Genomic DNA, 16,031 nt, shown 5'->3' on the forward strand with positions numbered 1-16,031 from the left:
CAACAATGTCAGGTGACTGACCTTATATAACAGGGGTTGGCTGTTATATAACATCCGGATGGACCAACCACTGCCTCTTTGCCTTTCTCGCCTCATCTGAGACCGGGTCGGTGGATTACGTTTGAAGTAAAACTTAGCCCCCTGTGTCTATTCCTGTGGCTGAAGATTATTCCCAGATGTTAAGAAAAGCCTGGAATAATCCAAAAGCAGCACTCCAATTTAATGCATCTTGTAGGCAATTTGTCAGGATAAAATTATGCCCCTGAGAGTGGGTAACATGCCTTCAGTGGAGCGAGAGAATGCAGCTTTAACCACTTTGGGACCTGATCGGGTCACGGATAATCCTAGATGCCCTGGTAGAGATTGTCAGAAGACAGATCAGCTAATGTGCCAAACATGTAATGCAGCTACTCGAGCAGCCCGATCGGGAAACACTTTAGCGACAGTCTTGGCTGCCTTAAGAAAGGTGATCAGTTCAGAAGATCTTGATGCTATGAATCTGGCTGATGCAACACTCATCACACATCACAGCTTACCAGAGATGTTGGTGCATCTATGTCTTCAGCAATTTTAGCCCGGAGGCAGATTTGGTTAGCTCAGACTTCCTTGCCTGAAACTATTAGGAAGGAATTGACTAATATGCCGGCTGTTCCTGGTAGTTTTCCACCCTGACTCTCAGTCCATGTTAGATACTTAGAGAATCTGTCCAACAAACATTTGGTCATGTTGGACCAACTAGCTATGGCCATAAAGGTACTCAGCCCTTTCAGAACCTTGGGGGTATGACAGAAGGCGAATTAGGGGTTATCAGTCCCATGATAGGGGTACCAGCCAATCTTACGAAGCCCCCCAAACTGACCAACCTCCAGCTAAGGGGGGACCTCTGAAGAAGTTCTGAACCCCGGGGAGGCCCTGCACAACAGTCTTGGAGTCACTGGGACATGCTCCCAACTACACCTGGACAGTTGGGAGAAATGCACATCAGGTCCCTTGGTCCTAGATATCATCAAGAAAGGATACAGGATACAGTTCCTGCGGCACCCTCCTACTTTTTCAGAGGTTCATATGACCATAGTCAAAGGCCCAGTCCAGGCACAAATTTTAGCCAATGAGATTGCAACCCTATTACAGAAAGAGGCGACTGTTCAGGTAAGCACCAGCGAACAGCCCACTGGATTCTATTCGAAATATTTCCTGGTACCAAAGAAGGATGGTGGACTTCGGCCCATCCTGGATTTATGACAACTGAACCGATTTATAAAGGTGTTGCCTTTCAAGATGCTGACAACAATGCAAATTTTAAAATCCATTGAACCAGGAGAATGTTTTACTTCCATAGACTTAAAGGACGCATATTTCCATGTGCCCATCTGTCAAGATCATCACCCATTTCTACGCTTTGCCTTTCAAGGTCGGGTTAACCAGTTCAGGGTCCTACCATTTGGCCTCTCATTGTCTCCAAGGGTCTTCACCAGGGTGGTGTCAGCAGCCCTTCATCCCCTCCATCCCCTACCTGGATGACTGGTTAATCTGTGGACCTACTTGCAGTCAAGTTATAAACGACATGGAAATCGGAAATGGTAATTCGGCATGTTCAGGCTCTCGGTCTCAAAGTAAACTGGGACGAGAGCAAGTCCTCGTGAACACAGTGTTTGTGGGGATTTCAATGAATTCCCAACTAACGATGGCCTCTTTATCTCCCCAGAGGGTGACAAAGTTGTCCAGTGTGGCTCAGTCATTTAATCTAAACAGGAGGATGAAGCTAATTAAGTTCCAGCAGTTGCTGGGTATGAGTGCAGCGGCAGTGATTGTGATTCCTCTTGGCCTCCTCAGAGCCCATCCACAACAACGGTGGGTAAACGGCTTCAAACTGCATCCCAAATTAGGCAGGCGTGTGAGGATGAGGGTTACACAGAGGTGTATCCAGATGCTACGCCCTTGGAAGAACAAGAGGTTGCTATCACAAGGGGTTCCTTTAGGAAACATCCCAGCGATAACAACGGATGCCTCTTTGACAGGATTGGGGGGAGTTTGTGAAGGCAGATCTGTCAGAGGTCTCTGGGAGCCTCCCTGGACCTTAGAACATATCAATGTGCTGGAGCTCAGGGCAGTTTACCTCTCCCTAAGGACTTTTCTCCCATCATTGCAAAACAAGCATGTTTTGAAAAGGATGGACAATATGTCTGCAGTGCATCACATCAACCCCAGGGTGGCACCAGATCAGCACGTTGTCTCCAGGTGACAAGAAGGCTACTTTTGTGGTCATCTCAGAAACTCCTGTCTCTCAAAGCAGTGTACATACCAAGGGTAGTGAACAAAGCAGCGGACCTGCTGTCTTGAACTGGATCTCTTCCGGGAGAGTGTTAAATAATAGCAGCCCATTTTAAACAGCCAGGGTGTGAAAGCTACGGCAAAAACGGCAGCTGATATTACTTCCTGTTCAGTTGATTCACACTCAAAACTGATTGAGCTGAAAACATTGCATTGTGGAATACAGTACTCCAAACGCTGTGCTTATATACTGCACATTGTATTATACTCCATAGGTAATCCTGTCATTCCCTACATCATGTTCATGTTCATTACCTTAAATACAGTATTATGGCAGTGCACCATTCCAAACATACACACAATGAATGCATGTTGAGCTATACAAACATCACACAACTTCATGGATCCAGAACTTTTATTAAACTGATGTTGCATTTCAATACGGTGAAGCTGAAATCACAGTCAATCGATCGCAAACTATGAACCGAAGCCAAACAGGTGGAGGCAGTTGAGCTTGAACGAGCCGTCTGATCTGCCCACCTCTCCCCACCAACAGAAGTGCATTATATAGTAGAATAAGAGCGACGCATTCACATTCAGAGACAGACAGGTTTCTAACAGGCCTACTGTGTGGAAATTAATCAGTGATGGCGAGCGAATGTCACAACGCTTCCCTCCCCTCTCCTCCAAAACACGAAGAAACAAAACCCCCATGTACAAAAACCATAAGAGGACAGATTCATAACGAATCTGCATTTAATCTACCAAATACTGAGATGTAAAAAAAGAAAACAAATACAAAACATAAAAATAATAAAACTGCTTTTAACATGAAGTCTCAAAATCCACTCTTTTAACAGGCTAATGTCTCACCAGATGCTCTCAAGTATTTTTGTTTCATGAACAATAAAATGTCCAAAAACCATAATAGCTGATACTAGTGAATGCAGTGCTGAGGACAGACCAATCATGCCATATTTTTAATCCAATTAAGGGGAAAAAAAAAAACAAAAAACAAAAACACACATTCATTTGTATTGGGACGAGTGGGAGGAGAAGGGTTCTGTTATATTTGGTGAATAATTTGTTTGGAATGCCGCCATCTGTCGTAGTCTTCTGCTGCTGTTCTGTAGATGAATAATGTCCTGGGTTTTCTTCTGCTTCCTTTGATCACCGAATCGCTATTAGCCCAACATCTATCAGTTTCTGAATTTTCTGAGCGATGACAGGGTTCTTTAGATGACTGGATGGACAGAGAAGAAAACAGCAGATGAAATGAGACATACAGAAAAATTTGAGGGATTCAAATGAAATGAATGTCACAAATTCAAGAACATGTCTGCACATATTTATAATAAAACTATAGGGTTTACAAATAATAATAATAAAAAAAAAAAAAAACACAAACACACAAACATGTACCATTTAGATTTTTAAATGTTTTTAAAGAAGTCTCTTCTGTTCACCAAGCCTGCATTTATGTGATATAAAATACAACAAAAAAAGTATAATTGTAAAATATTTTTATTATTTAAAATAACTGTTTTTCATTTTAATATATTTTAAAATGTAATTTATTCCTGTGATTTCAAAGCTGAATTTTCAGCATCACTGTAGTCACATGATCCTTCAGAAATCACTATTTCAATAATATATTATTATTATTATTATTTTTTAATTGAAAAAGTTTCCTTGATTAATAGAAAGTTCAGAATAACAGCATTTATCTGAGATAGAAATCTTTTGTAACATTATAAATGTCTTTATCATCACTTTTGATCAATTTAAAGAATCCCTGCTAAATAAATGTGTATAAATGTTACAAAAGCTTCTTATTTCAGATAAATTCTGATCTTTGCACCTTTCCATTAAAAAAAATAAATAAATAAATAAAAAAAAAAAAAAAAGTACTGACCTGTTTTAAATACTGATAATAATAATAATAATAATAATAATAATAATAATAATAATAATAATGTTTGTTGAGCAGCAAATCAGCATATTGAAAATCAGAATGGTTTCTAAAAGGATCATGTGTCACTGAAGACTGGAGTAATGATGCTGAAAATGTAGCTTTGATCACAGAAATCAATTACATCTTAAAACACATTCAAATAGAAAACAGTTATTTTAAAATAGTAAAAATATTTCAAAATTGTACTGCTTTTGCTGTACTTTGAATCAAATACATGCAGGCTTGGGGAGCAGAAGACACTTCTCTAAAAAAACATTAAATATCTTAGTGTCCAAAAACGTTTGACTGGTAGTGTAATCAGTGTAAATAACAGGAAAGTATAGGGGGGAAAACACCGTACAATCATGAGAATTTGAAGGAATTTTTTATACCATGATTTCTTAATTTGTTTTGAGAATCTCCCAGTACACATTTTTAAGGGTGGTCACACCACATTTTTCAAATTCAGGACTGCAGAGTTGCAGTAATGTGGAGGAGGTATGTTTTTTACATTTTGGATGTATTATAACTTAGATTATATGTGAGAAGAGTTGCAGTGTACTTAAAGTGTGACTGCAGCTCAGTTCGTACAGAGACAACAATAAGATGCAAGTTGAATTGAGGATGCTAGAACCAGTGCACTTGGGAAGCCAAATTGTGAAAAATACAGTCTGAATGGTTTCTTACTCGCTGAGGGCCTGTGGGTCTTTCTGCATCTGCTCTAAGATCATGCGCATGGCAGGATCGCTCATGATCTGCTGCACCTCGGGGTCGGCCATGGCCCTCCGCTTCACGTCCTCTGGACTGTCGTTACGCATGGCTTGGCTCACCATGCAGCGCTGCAGACCCTCTGTGGCCTCCTGCAGTCACGGAGAAGAGGAGAGATATCACGTTAATATGTCACCAGCACAATCCTGCTGGAGAGCTCAGAGATGCCGGAGCGGATCTTTAGTACCTTCGAGTTGGAGTCGAGCTCCAGAGCTTTCTGGTACACATCCATAGCTTTAGAGAAGTCCTTCATAGCCTCCAGTGCGGCTCCCTTGCGCGTGTAACCCTTTACTGAACATTAGAGTGGACAGAATTAGGTGTTTGCAAAATAAATAAACTGAGCGTCACTGAAGCGGAGCAAACAGAGCGTATAGCACTTACTGAAGTTCGGGTCCAGTTTGATGCACTCCTCACAGTCCTGATAAACAGACAAACAGAATCAGTATTTTCCTGTGATTGTGCTCTTATGGGTTAATGCAGATAGCTTTCATGTGATGATGCTCTGATATTGGCAATAAAAACAGCAACTCTACTGTTTCACAACAGTGTAACACTTCATTTACATTTCACGTCACTTCACTCTGCACTTTAACCAGCATGTGTAACACACCGAGTGTGTGTGTGTGTGTGTGTGAGACGGTACCTTGAGGGCCAGCTGGAACTCCAGTAGTTTGGTGTAGCAGGCAGCTCTGTTGCTAAAGAGTTTTGCATCGTACGGGTTTCTCTTGATGGCCTCCGAGTAATGTTTCATGGCCAAAGGATAGTCACCTACACATGACACACCAACACAAACACTCAAATCACAACATAAACCATTTCCAAACACATCTTATTAAATCTGAGTCTTACAGAAGCGTTGTTCTGGTTCGTGTACACACCCTTCTGGAAGGCGTCATTGCCCTTGTTTTTCTCCTCCAGTGCCAAATCTGGATTGATGTAGGCCTGCTTCTCCTGCTCCTTTAAAATCTTCTCCGCCTGTAAAAGGGCAGGAGGAGGCGTTTTGAGTACAGAGATTTTACTGCTGAGTTTAAGTCTCATTACACTGAATCTCACTGGACACTTATTACCAAGTTTTATTCTAACAAAAGAAAGGAAACTTCACCATATTAATTTTTTAAAAGCAATGACCTGCTGACACTTCTTGAGCACTTCAGGCGTGCGATGCTCTGTCAGACTCTTGTTAAAAAACTGGACCGCCTCCTTGTATTTCTCCTGCTTGAAGTAGGAGTTTCCAATCCTGGCGTACGCCCTGCAGCCCAACACAGGCAAATCCATCAGTACGGAGGTACAAATAAACAAACACTTTACAGTTGTGTTCCGGTACAGAAAACTTACTTGGCGATCTGTCTGTAATCCTCACGGTTCTCTCTGCCCACCTCGATGGCCTTCTCGCACAGCTCTCGGCACTTATCGAACTCGCCCTTCTCAAAATGAACAGCTGAGAGAGAAAACAGACGCTCTTACTCCAAAGTGTCCACTTATAGCAGTTGTGGGTTTGTGAGAGTAGTTAAAGTGGTTTCCTATTATGTAAGACTTTAAATTAAACCTCATCGACGCTTTTATCTGCGCATTTGAACGAGAGCGGAAGTGGAAGAGCAAAGCCTAACAAACACCATAAGCTGTGCACACACAACGCAGTGCTATGCATCTCACTGCTGTGAGCGGTCATTCGCACAAAGAACGCATTTATCGTATTCCACTGCATTATTTTTCACTAAAATAAAATAAAAGTGTTAAGAGTACAGAGCATTTATATTAACAAATTACATTAACATCAATTTTGCATATCGTTGTGCCTATAAAGCTTCCCGATAACATTAACACACCCAACACACATTTCTTTACTACACAGACTCTACAGTGCGACCGTTTAAGTTGCATTTGCGACTGAAAACTACTGCGTGCAACTATGAAAAAATATTTACGAGCATCAGTGCGACTGACCCCATCAGCATATGTGTGTTTGCGCTGAGGGGAGATTCAAAGGCTTCTACAAGTTTTTGCAACGTTGAGTAATGAATCACACACATATCTCACCAATCCTCTCATAAACAAAGTGTAGAGAGAGTGTAAATAAGAGACTGATTGTGCAGTATAGAGAGCTGCGTCCATTATAATGGAACTTTGTGAGATCGTGATGAACTAAGATGACTGACAGCTTTTAATGATTTTTAAGGGAGTTTGTAAATGAGATATTGATTTAACACAACTGTTCAATAAACAAAAAGTTCATATTAAGTGACTTACATTGTCTGACTATAACACTATTGCCCGATTTTGCTTTATTTCATCATCAAAAATAGTTTGAAACAAGTCACAACTGAGCGGCTGCGCATCTCCATTCAAACGCAGCAGTGTTTCGTTTATGAATGAACGTGCGTTTTTTTAACGAACCTAGTGAGTCAGTGATTTAATTTCCCATTCATAACGACAGTCAAATGAATCAAATGAATGAATGATTCAATAATTAAATCAGTGACTCGCCGCCACCTACTGGCAGTTTTAGTTTCATTTTTAAAGTATCTTCAGTTACTTAAATCATTTCATATTTCTGTATTCAAAAGATTTTATTTAAAACATTAATCTCGACATGAATTTATGAATTTGATTGCACTCATGCCTCCTCTGAGCCTCATTAAACATGAAAATACACCTACATGCCACTTCTGTGTTCTTCTAAACCACCTCTGTAGTACTAATTAATTTTGTTAATACAGATTTCATTTAATTGGTAACATATTCTTATTGTGTTGTTTTAAATTTTTAAAAGATTATAATTTTTTTTTTAAATTTGACTTAATATGACATACTTTTAATAAAGTTAGAAACATGCCATTACAAAGGTAAAAACAAAATTCCCCTGTAAATCACTCAAATACCACCTCGTAATGGAAAGGCTATTTTTTTTTAAATCAGGTTTTTTGATTATTGATTAGAAGGTGCTTTTGAAATTTTGACTGTGCTACTAAAGTGCTCCTAAAAAGAAAAGTAAGCATAGAGCCCTGCTGTATTAGGTGGCCACTTGTCTAATTTAGTGTGTATTCAGTTATGTAACAACAGTCCTAAACAACAGTATATTAACTGTTACTTTGCATCTTATATGCATTTGTTATATGCATGTTTTGTTTTTTTTCCTCCACTGTCTATTGTGAGCTGACATAGACAGGAAGGCGGAAGAAGCGAGAAAAAGGGACGACAGACTACACCGCAGCTTTAAGGTGTGAATAATTCTTACCTGCTTGGTTTGACAGATAGGTCATGTTGGTGGGGTCGTGCTTTAGAGCTTCTTCATAGTGCTTCAGTGCAGCAGCAAAATCTTTCTTCTTATACGCTGCGTTTCCCAGCTCCTTCTCCTTCAAGGCCTGGAAAAACCATCAAGATTAAGACAGACACCAGTCACAGCTTCACTGTATTTTTTGAATATGAGCCACATTTTTTTAATCATCTGAAACGCACTGCAAGTTCTATTCCAAAGCATGCAAAACGCACAATATGACACGTCGTCTATTCGCATTTCTAGCACTGTTAACTTCATATCGCAGCCTATTCATCATAAAACTGAAACACAGAAGAGTCAATCAGCTCAGTTTAAATGGTCTGTTAAATGTGGGCTGTGTCTGTCAGCGTGACCGCTGTAACCGTTTCACACAGACACTCGCACACAAGTGAAGTTCAAAGACTTGTGTACATACTCAATACTAGTTTAGTAAGCAAACGTCAGGCTATTAAAAGATTTGGATGTGAGCCCAAAACTGGTTTCAGTTTCACTTTAAACAAATTAGTTTATCGCTTTAGCCTGTGTATACTTGTATATGATGTCTAGAATAAATGGCACTATAATGTCTGCAAGTATTTCTTTATTAATATTTTATTTACTGATAATTTCCCATTTTTCTTTTTTTTTTTTTTAAATGCACTCACATGCACCATGCAACTTAAAAAAAAATTCTCTCAACAGTGCAATTTTGTCTCATTGCGGCTTACGCAGGTGTGCGTTTTATGGGAAATACAGTACATGTAGAGCAGAGCGACAGCAAAGCACATGTGCCGTGACGGAGTACCATTCTCTTGTTCTCGGGCAGGTCTTCCTCTTTCGGAGGGGGCGGGGCCGTCTCTTTGGGTTTGGGTGGAGGGGGTGGAGTCGCTTCTTCCTCTTCATCCATGCCGGCCAGATCCAGCCCCAGCAGCACAGAGAGAGTGGTCATCACACGCGGGTCCTGCAGCTTCCTACAGACACAACAACATGACTGGAGATTACAACACACAAACTCTGGAGAACACATGCTCATGTCTACATTCCCACATAACATCAGATGAACTACTTTATTTGCCATAATGTGCAGTACACCAGGACACTGTGTGGGTTATTCTATTAAAGAATTTCAGCCAGGCAATATTAACTTTATTTTGCCTCATTTAACTGGAATGCCAAAAGATGTGTGTGCACATATTATTCCACTTTAAGAAACTGAATACATTTTGAAATGTAATTTATCCTGTGATCATAAAGCTGAATTTTCAGCATCATTACTCTGGTCTTCAGTGTCAAAAGATCTTTGAAATCATTTTCATACAATTTGGTGCTCAAGAAACACGTCTTCGTATGCAATGTCAAACAGTTGTGCTGCGTAATGTTTGTGTGAAAACTGTGAAACTGTGTAAGTGATTGCAGACCAGACAACTTATTTCCTACAGAACTGCACAGTTTTGTGTCACTTGTCTTCTCTCTTCTCACATAAATCTCAAATCGATATTTCAGGTCCAGTGTCAAACGAAATAACAGAGTGCACGCAGGACACTGTACAGTCAGACCGGCATCATACGAAGAGTAGCGGTCGAGAGACGCAGGGGTTTTTTCCATTGCTGATATTTTAGAGAGGAGAGGGGCTAATACAAAACTGACAAATATGATATCCCACTATTTCAAGACAGAAAATAACTAGTAAATAGATACATACTATTTACTTTGTTGCCTTATTTATAGTGTTTATCTTTCTATTAATAATGAAAGTTTACTTTTCTTTGTTTACCAATTTATTAGAACTGTTTGTCAAAGACAGTAACTTAAGTCAACTTCTCAGTGATGTCAAAGTCATCAGACATTTATGGGCTGATGCCAACAAGAAATGCTAAATATCAGCAAACTACTGTACAAAAGAGCTCTGCTTAGTGCTGCAGATTATGATGTGATGACGACGGCTGACTGCGCATTATACGCCAAGACAGACAAAGCGAGCGGGTACAGCAGAGACACACACAGAGCACCTACGTGCCGAGCTCCGAGGGCTTGTTCCTGAGCTGCTCCAGCAGCTCCCTATAGCTGGGGTCAGACAGCAGCGCTCGGGTTCGAGAGTCGCCCTCCAGCTTCTCGTACAGGTTGGGAATGGAAAACGGGTTCATCATCTTTCTCTCTGAAAATAACATGAAAACATCAGAACTCACAGCAACTCTTTCAGTTTCTCACCACTCTCCTCCACTCATACTACACACAATCATTTCATTTAAAAATTAATTTAATGTAAAAACAACACTAATTTCTGAGATATATATTATATAACCTCTCAGAGGTTGTGGGAGACTTTAACATTGTCTGTTATTTTGACTGACAGGGTCATAAAAATTCCATCATAATCTATTATTACCTGTGATTTTAATTTTATTATTTTAATTATAATAACACATTTAATTGATTTTATTTTTGTTCACATTTAATTGATTTTTTTTAACTTATTTTTTGGGGGCTTTTTATGCCTTTTATTGTGATAGGACAGTAGAGAGATGACAGGAAACAGCTGGGAGGAGAAAGGGGAGCAGGTTCGGCAAAGGACCTCAAGATGGGAATCGAACTCGGTTCGCCGTGAGTGCAGCTGCACTATATGTCGACGCGCTAACCGCTATTAGCGTGGACACGTTTTCATTTTTAGTTAAGAACCTACAGGACGACATACGCTTATGCATTTATTTTGAAAAGAGCAGATGAACAGATGAGACTGCGTAACTTTTCAAAACCACACCCCACAGCGGTTTTAATAGATTCTCATTTTTATGAACCAATATCAGTTCTTAAATCCCAATCAATCATTTGGTCTATGCTGTTTTCAACTGATGAATGAACAGCACATAGTGCGTCTTTCTTCCAATAAACAGCAATAGGCTAGGCTTTGTGTTACTTTTGATATGAAACAAAGTCTCAGATTTCAAATTCTGTCAATTTCATCAGGAAACTCAAGCAATAAATACCGTTTTGGTGCCCTTTAATGTGGTGTGAGAGATCGTTGTAACTTCTGTGTACTTGCCTGTGTGTAATCAAACGCATAGGAAAACATTTATGACAGTTTCGTTTTTATTCTGGATCCTGTGCTCTGCTGCTAAACTGGAGCGCACTCGCCACCAACTGGACAGGGGTGGGAATTACAGCTACAATTTAATATGGATCACCCTCAGTGTAATCTGTCAAAGTGACAGATGGCCTTCAGAGTTTTCCATCACTGATAAAAAAAAATGGTGTCAATGACGGACAATTTTTGGTTAACGCAACCTCTGATATATTATATATATATATATATATATATATATATATATATATATATATATATATATATATATTAGGGCTGTAACGATAATCGCACGATGTCGTGAGGCGCGTTTAGTCAAAGGCGGTACTTTGATTAGTAGTAAAGCAAAATCGAATCGCGATTTTGGCGTAGCTTGTCAGTGCTTTACGGCTCTGTGTATTACTTGCCGCTCCAGCTGAACGCACGTGATGGAGCTTTACTACTAATCAAAGTACCGGCTTCATTGACTAAACGCGCCTCACGACATCGTGCGATTATCGTTACAGCCCTTATATATATATATATATATATATATATATATATATATATATATATATATATATATATATATATATATATATTTATTATATACACACACACATACATATACATATATATATATATATATATATATACACACTACCGTTCAGAAGTTTTGGGTCAGTAAGACTTGTAATAGTCTTTAAAGAAGTCTCTTATGCTCATCAAGGCTGCATTTATTTGATTAATATATAAAAAAAAAAAAACAGTAATATTGCTAAATGTTTTTACAATATAAAATAATGTTTTTTATTTTAATATACTTTAAAATAGAATTTATTCCTGTGATGCAAAGCTGAATTTTTATCAGCTGTTACTCCAGTCTTAAGTGTCACATGATCCTTCAGAAATCATTCTAATATGCGGATTTATTATTAGAATGATCAATGTTGGATAATATCAACAGTTGTGCTGCCAAATATTTTTTGGAACCTGTGATTTTTTTTTTTTTTTTTTTTTTTTTTCAGGATTCTTTCATGAATAACAAGTTTAAAAAGTACAGTGTTTATTCAAAATATAAATATTTTATAACAATGTAAATTATTTATTATGAACTTTTAATAAACTTTTAATTATTAACTTAATACATCCTTGGTGAATAAAAGTATGAATTTCTTAAAAAAACAAAACAAAAAGAAACAATAAAAATGTACTGACCCCAAACTTTTGAACGATAGTGTGTGTGTGTGTGTGTGTGTGTGTGTGTGTGTGTGTATATATATATATATATATAGTAGGAGGATGTTGAAATAAAAATCCACTCTAGTGTTGAGCTTAGTGTCAGTTCTCTACCTGCTAACCGGGCTTCAATGTTCTGAAGACCCTCCTTGAGCTGCTGATTGGACGGCTCTTGGCGTAAGCCCTCCTGATAGGTTGATTTGGCATCCTCTAGTCGCCCGAGAAACTCCAAAGCAGCTGCTTTTCTTGAGTAACCCTTAAAAAAGACAAAAACTTAAGATTACAACTCTGAAAGAAAACAAAAACTAAAGCAGAAACGGCAGCAGGAGGAGAATTCAGGAGAAGAGCGTCACTAACAGCAAACACAGCTCACCTTGCCCCAGTCCGGCTTGATCTTTATGGTTTGGCAGGCGTCTTTCAGGGCATTGTCATAGTCGCCCTTCTTGGCGTACGCGGCGGAGCGGTTGCTGAAGAGGACGTGATTGGACGGGTCTAACGTCAGCGCCTCGGTGTAGCACCTGACCGCCTCGTCAACGTTTCCTGCGCTCAGCGCCTTGTTACCTTGATCTTTCAGTTGTGATGCCTAGGGAGAACGATGGAGAGAAGATACACAATTACATTTAATATGTTTTTCTAAACACGTAAGGAAGAGAACAACAGTGCCCACGAAAACAGCGTTTCACTGGAGGAGACCAGGGCTGTGTGCAGCTGTAAGTTATAACTCAGCGTTGTTTTGACATGAGCTCCACTAAAGGTCTGTTCACACCAGGAGTGATAACTATAAAGATTATAAACTCTGACGATGACTACATTAGTGTCCACAACATTCTGCTCATTATAAGCACACTGCAGTTTTGTCACCTGTGGCTTTGATTCCTCAAGCGCTTTAGAGCAGGGATGCATTCTGATTGGCTGTCCATGTTTTTAATGTTCTTCAGACTCTTCTGAATTTTATTCTTCTCTTGTCATCATTACAGTGTTGACTCGGCAATAATCTTAACTTGAGTATAATTATTAAAACTACATCTTTATTATTATAGTTATCATCCAGGGCGTAAATGGCCCAAAGTTACAACTTACACACTACTAAATATTTTAAACTTAGCTGAACCGTAACGACATAAAACATTCGCAGAGGCCACGGAAAATAGCAGATCAGCGTTTTTCCTGACAGACTTCGGACCTGACCATTTTTCACCATGAACTCAGCTGTTAAACATGTTTGTTTTAAAAAATAAGTTAATATAATAATGCAAATGGATGGCTCAAACAAAAACACCAACGATTAACAACTTCAGTCTGCCTTTAAAAGTTTGTAAGTTGCTGTTAAAAATGATTTCACCTATGGGAAAAATGAATGGAGTTTTTCCTTCCAGAAGCTGACCGCTGCACTTCGTCAAAATACTGAGAATAAACCATTTTTGTTTCTATGAGCAAGTACCATCGTGAGACGAGCTTACGCATTACATTACAGAATCCTGTGTTAGTTTTAAAACCATCACTACAATCAGTTTTGGGCTTTATTTTTGGGTAAACTAATCCTTGACTACAGTACGCAGGACAAAGATGAGATGTCCCATGTTGGTGTCTGCATCATATTAAACTTACAAAAAGAAGTGTTATTGTACTCAAAGAAAATATTGATTGTACTTATTTATTTAACACTGGTCCCACATGCACTGGCGTTGGTATGGAGTTAAACGGAATCTCCTAGAAACAGTGGATTGTGGGAGATGGACGCATCAGCATCTGTTGTCCAGACTCGAAATAAACGCCACTGACAGCTGACACATTCACATTCATCACTGCTCACTGTCTGCAGCACTTCTGCCTGCTAAATCACTGCTCAAACTATCTACATTTCCGTTCAATAACTGAACTATTCAACAGCCACCAATAGGAATTGCATAATCTCAATGGAATAAAAAAGTCGGGATAAACAGGATTATGTGTGCTCTCCTCGAGAGCAATTTAAAAACTCGTTTCTGATGAGTGTTAGGATCCTGTAGGAAGTTCCGCATCGTGATCCGGATTATGAAGAAATCACAAACCTACACATATTCCTCCAGGACTTTTGGTTGACGTGACGTGTAATAATATTTAACAATAACAGATAGGAAACCCCATCAGCAGCTGAATGAAATGACGATCCGCCCTTCACACACACAGAAGTCTCTAGACCTGACGTGAGCTTATGCTAACGTGCTAACTGATGGAGGAGATCGAACAAATGAATAAACGTGCATTATTGACACAGATCGAAATCTCTACTAGGAATGATTATCTTCTTTAAGACAAGCCTTGCAGAACAACTGTTTGTACAGATGGCAGGTTAAAGCACAGCGTGTCAGATTCGGCTGCTAACGCGTTGTTAGCTTACTAGCTCCTACTGTCATTGATGCGGTTTATAATGAGCTACACTCCGCATGTCTTGAAGCCGTAAAGAGATATAACACTTTTAACAAGGCTTATTCTGCACAATTATTTAAAAAGCCGCGTCTCCTTCATACTATGTAATGTAGAATATTTTCTATAGGAGTTACTTACTTTCTCCATAGCGTGGGCATGAGGTTCCAGAATCTACCAAGACACTAGCGTGGCCCCGCCTCTCTGCCTATTATCAGTGTAGCCGAGAGAAGGGTTGCCAGGTATCGTACTTTAACCCTGAAAAATAAAGTTTTGTAAGCGTAACCGTGTTATGTCAGGATGCATAACAGAAATGAAATTACATTCTAAAAACTGTCCGTAGCCACACATACTACTTACTTAAAGTTGTTATGCTTTCGTTCATATGAACAGCTCATAAAAGATGGAATATGCAATCATGAAGCAAAATCGACTCTAGAAAATTCTGCCACGGATTTACAATCGATGCGTAATGCATGGCAACCCGAGTGAAAACGACATACGAGACGAAGAACATGGAAATGTTACTTTTTACACCGCGTCAGCTGCGCTGCGGTCTCTGATTGGATCAGTGGTGGACTGGTGACTAAACAAACGCTAGAGCTGATGAGGAAAGTAATGCTGAATGTTCCAGAACTGTTCTGGAATTCTGTGCGTTGCAGCATGCCATGTCCAAATGGAAAATATTTTTTCCAGGATAATCTCGTATGTTTTTGACATCAAATTCCTCCATCTTGTAAAAACACTGTTTCCAAAAACACTCAGAAGGCTTTCTCTCACTCTCTCTACATTTGAGCACTGACTCTTGATTAAGTTATCTGAGAACAAAACAACTGTAAAATGTTATGTTTGTAATTTTGTTCCTGTCTTGTAATTCTTCTCAAAACTTATTCAAGTTTGTAAACTGTTTGTGTAAAGTGTGTGGAGGTTTTTTTGTGCAATTTACAATTATTTTTCTTTGTTATTTGTTATTGTCAATAACAACAACAATAAACATATAAAACAAAATTGACTACCAGCTATTTATTTGATGATAAAATTTTATGCTATTGTGTGATTATATTGCTATGCAGAAGAAA

The 16,031-nt window shown here is 39.0% G+C and overlaps 1 protein-coding gene across 1 annotated transcript; it reads right to left on the reverse strand.

The window, feature by feature from the left end:
- Positions 1-2,668: 2,668 nt before the first annotated feature.
- On the reverse strand, positions 2,669-15,210 carry stip1 (stress-induced phosphoprotein 1). The gene is made up of 14 exons (XM_051110518.1): positions 15,094-15,210; positions 12,920-13,129; positions 12,661-12,802; positions 10,263-10,404; positions 9,055-9,220; positions 8,229-8,355; positions 6,329-6,431; positions 6,122-6,242; positions 5,872-5,968; positions 5,637-5,761; positions 5,375-5,411; positions 5,181-5,284; positions 4,913-5,085; positions 2,669-3,514 (listed from the first exon to the last, which is right to left on the reverse strand). Exons 1-14 carry the CDS (start codon positions 15,100-15,102, stop codon positions 3,442-3,444), a joined length of 1,629 nt encoding a protein of 542 aa, XP_050966475.1. The 5' UTR covers positions 15,103-15,210; the 3' UTR covers positions 2,669-3,441.
- Positions 15,211-16,031: the final 821 nt, after the last annotated feature.

This window comes from Labeo rohita, chromosome 5 (assembly GCF_022985175.1).
Source record: "Labeo rohita strain BAU-BD-2019 chromosome 5, IGBB_LRoh.1.0, whole genome shotgun sequence".
Lineage (NCBI taxonomy): Eukaryota > Metazoa > Chordata > Actinopteri > Cypriniformes > Cyprinidae > Labeo > Labeo rohita.

Bases quoted from the DNA above. Each gene is read 5' to 3' on its own strand.
- stip1 (XM_051110518.1), bottom strand. The intron at 6,243-6,328 runs GTAAGTTTTCTG...GTTGGGCTGCAG, and splicing joins GATTACAGACAGATCGCCAA to GGCGTACGCCAGGATTGGAA. The intron at 5,412-5,636 runs GTACCGTCTCAC...TCTGTTTATCAG, and splicing joins AGTTCCAGCTGGCCCTCAAG to GACTGTGAGGAGTGCATCAA.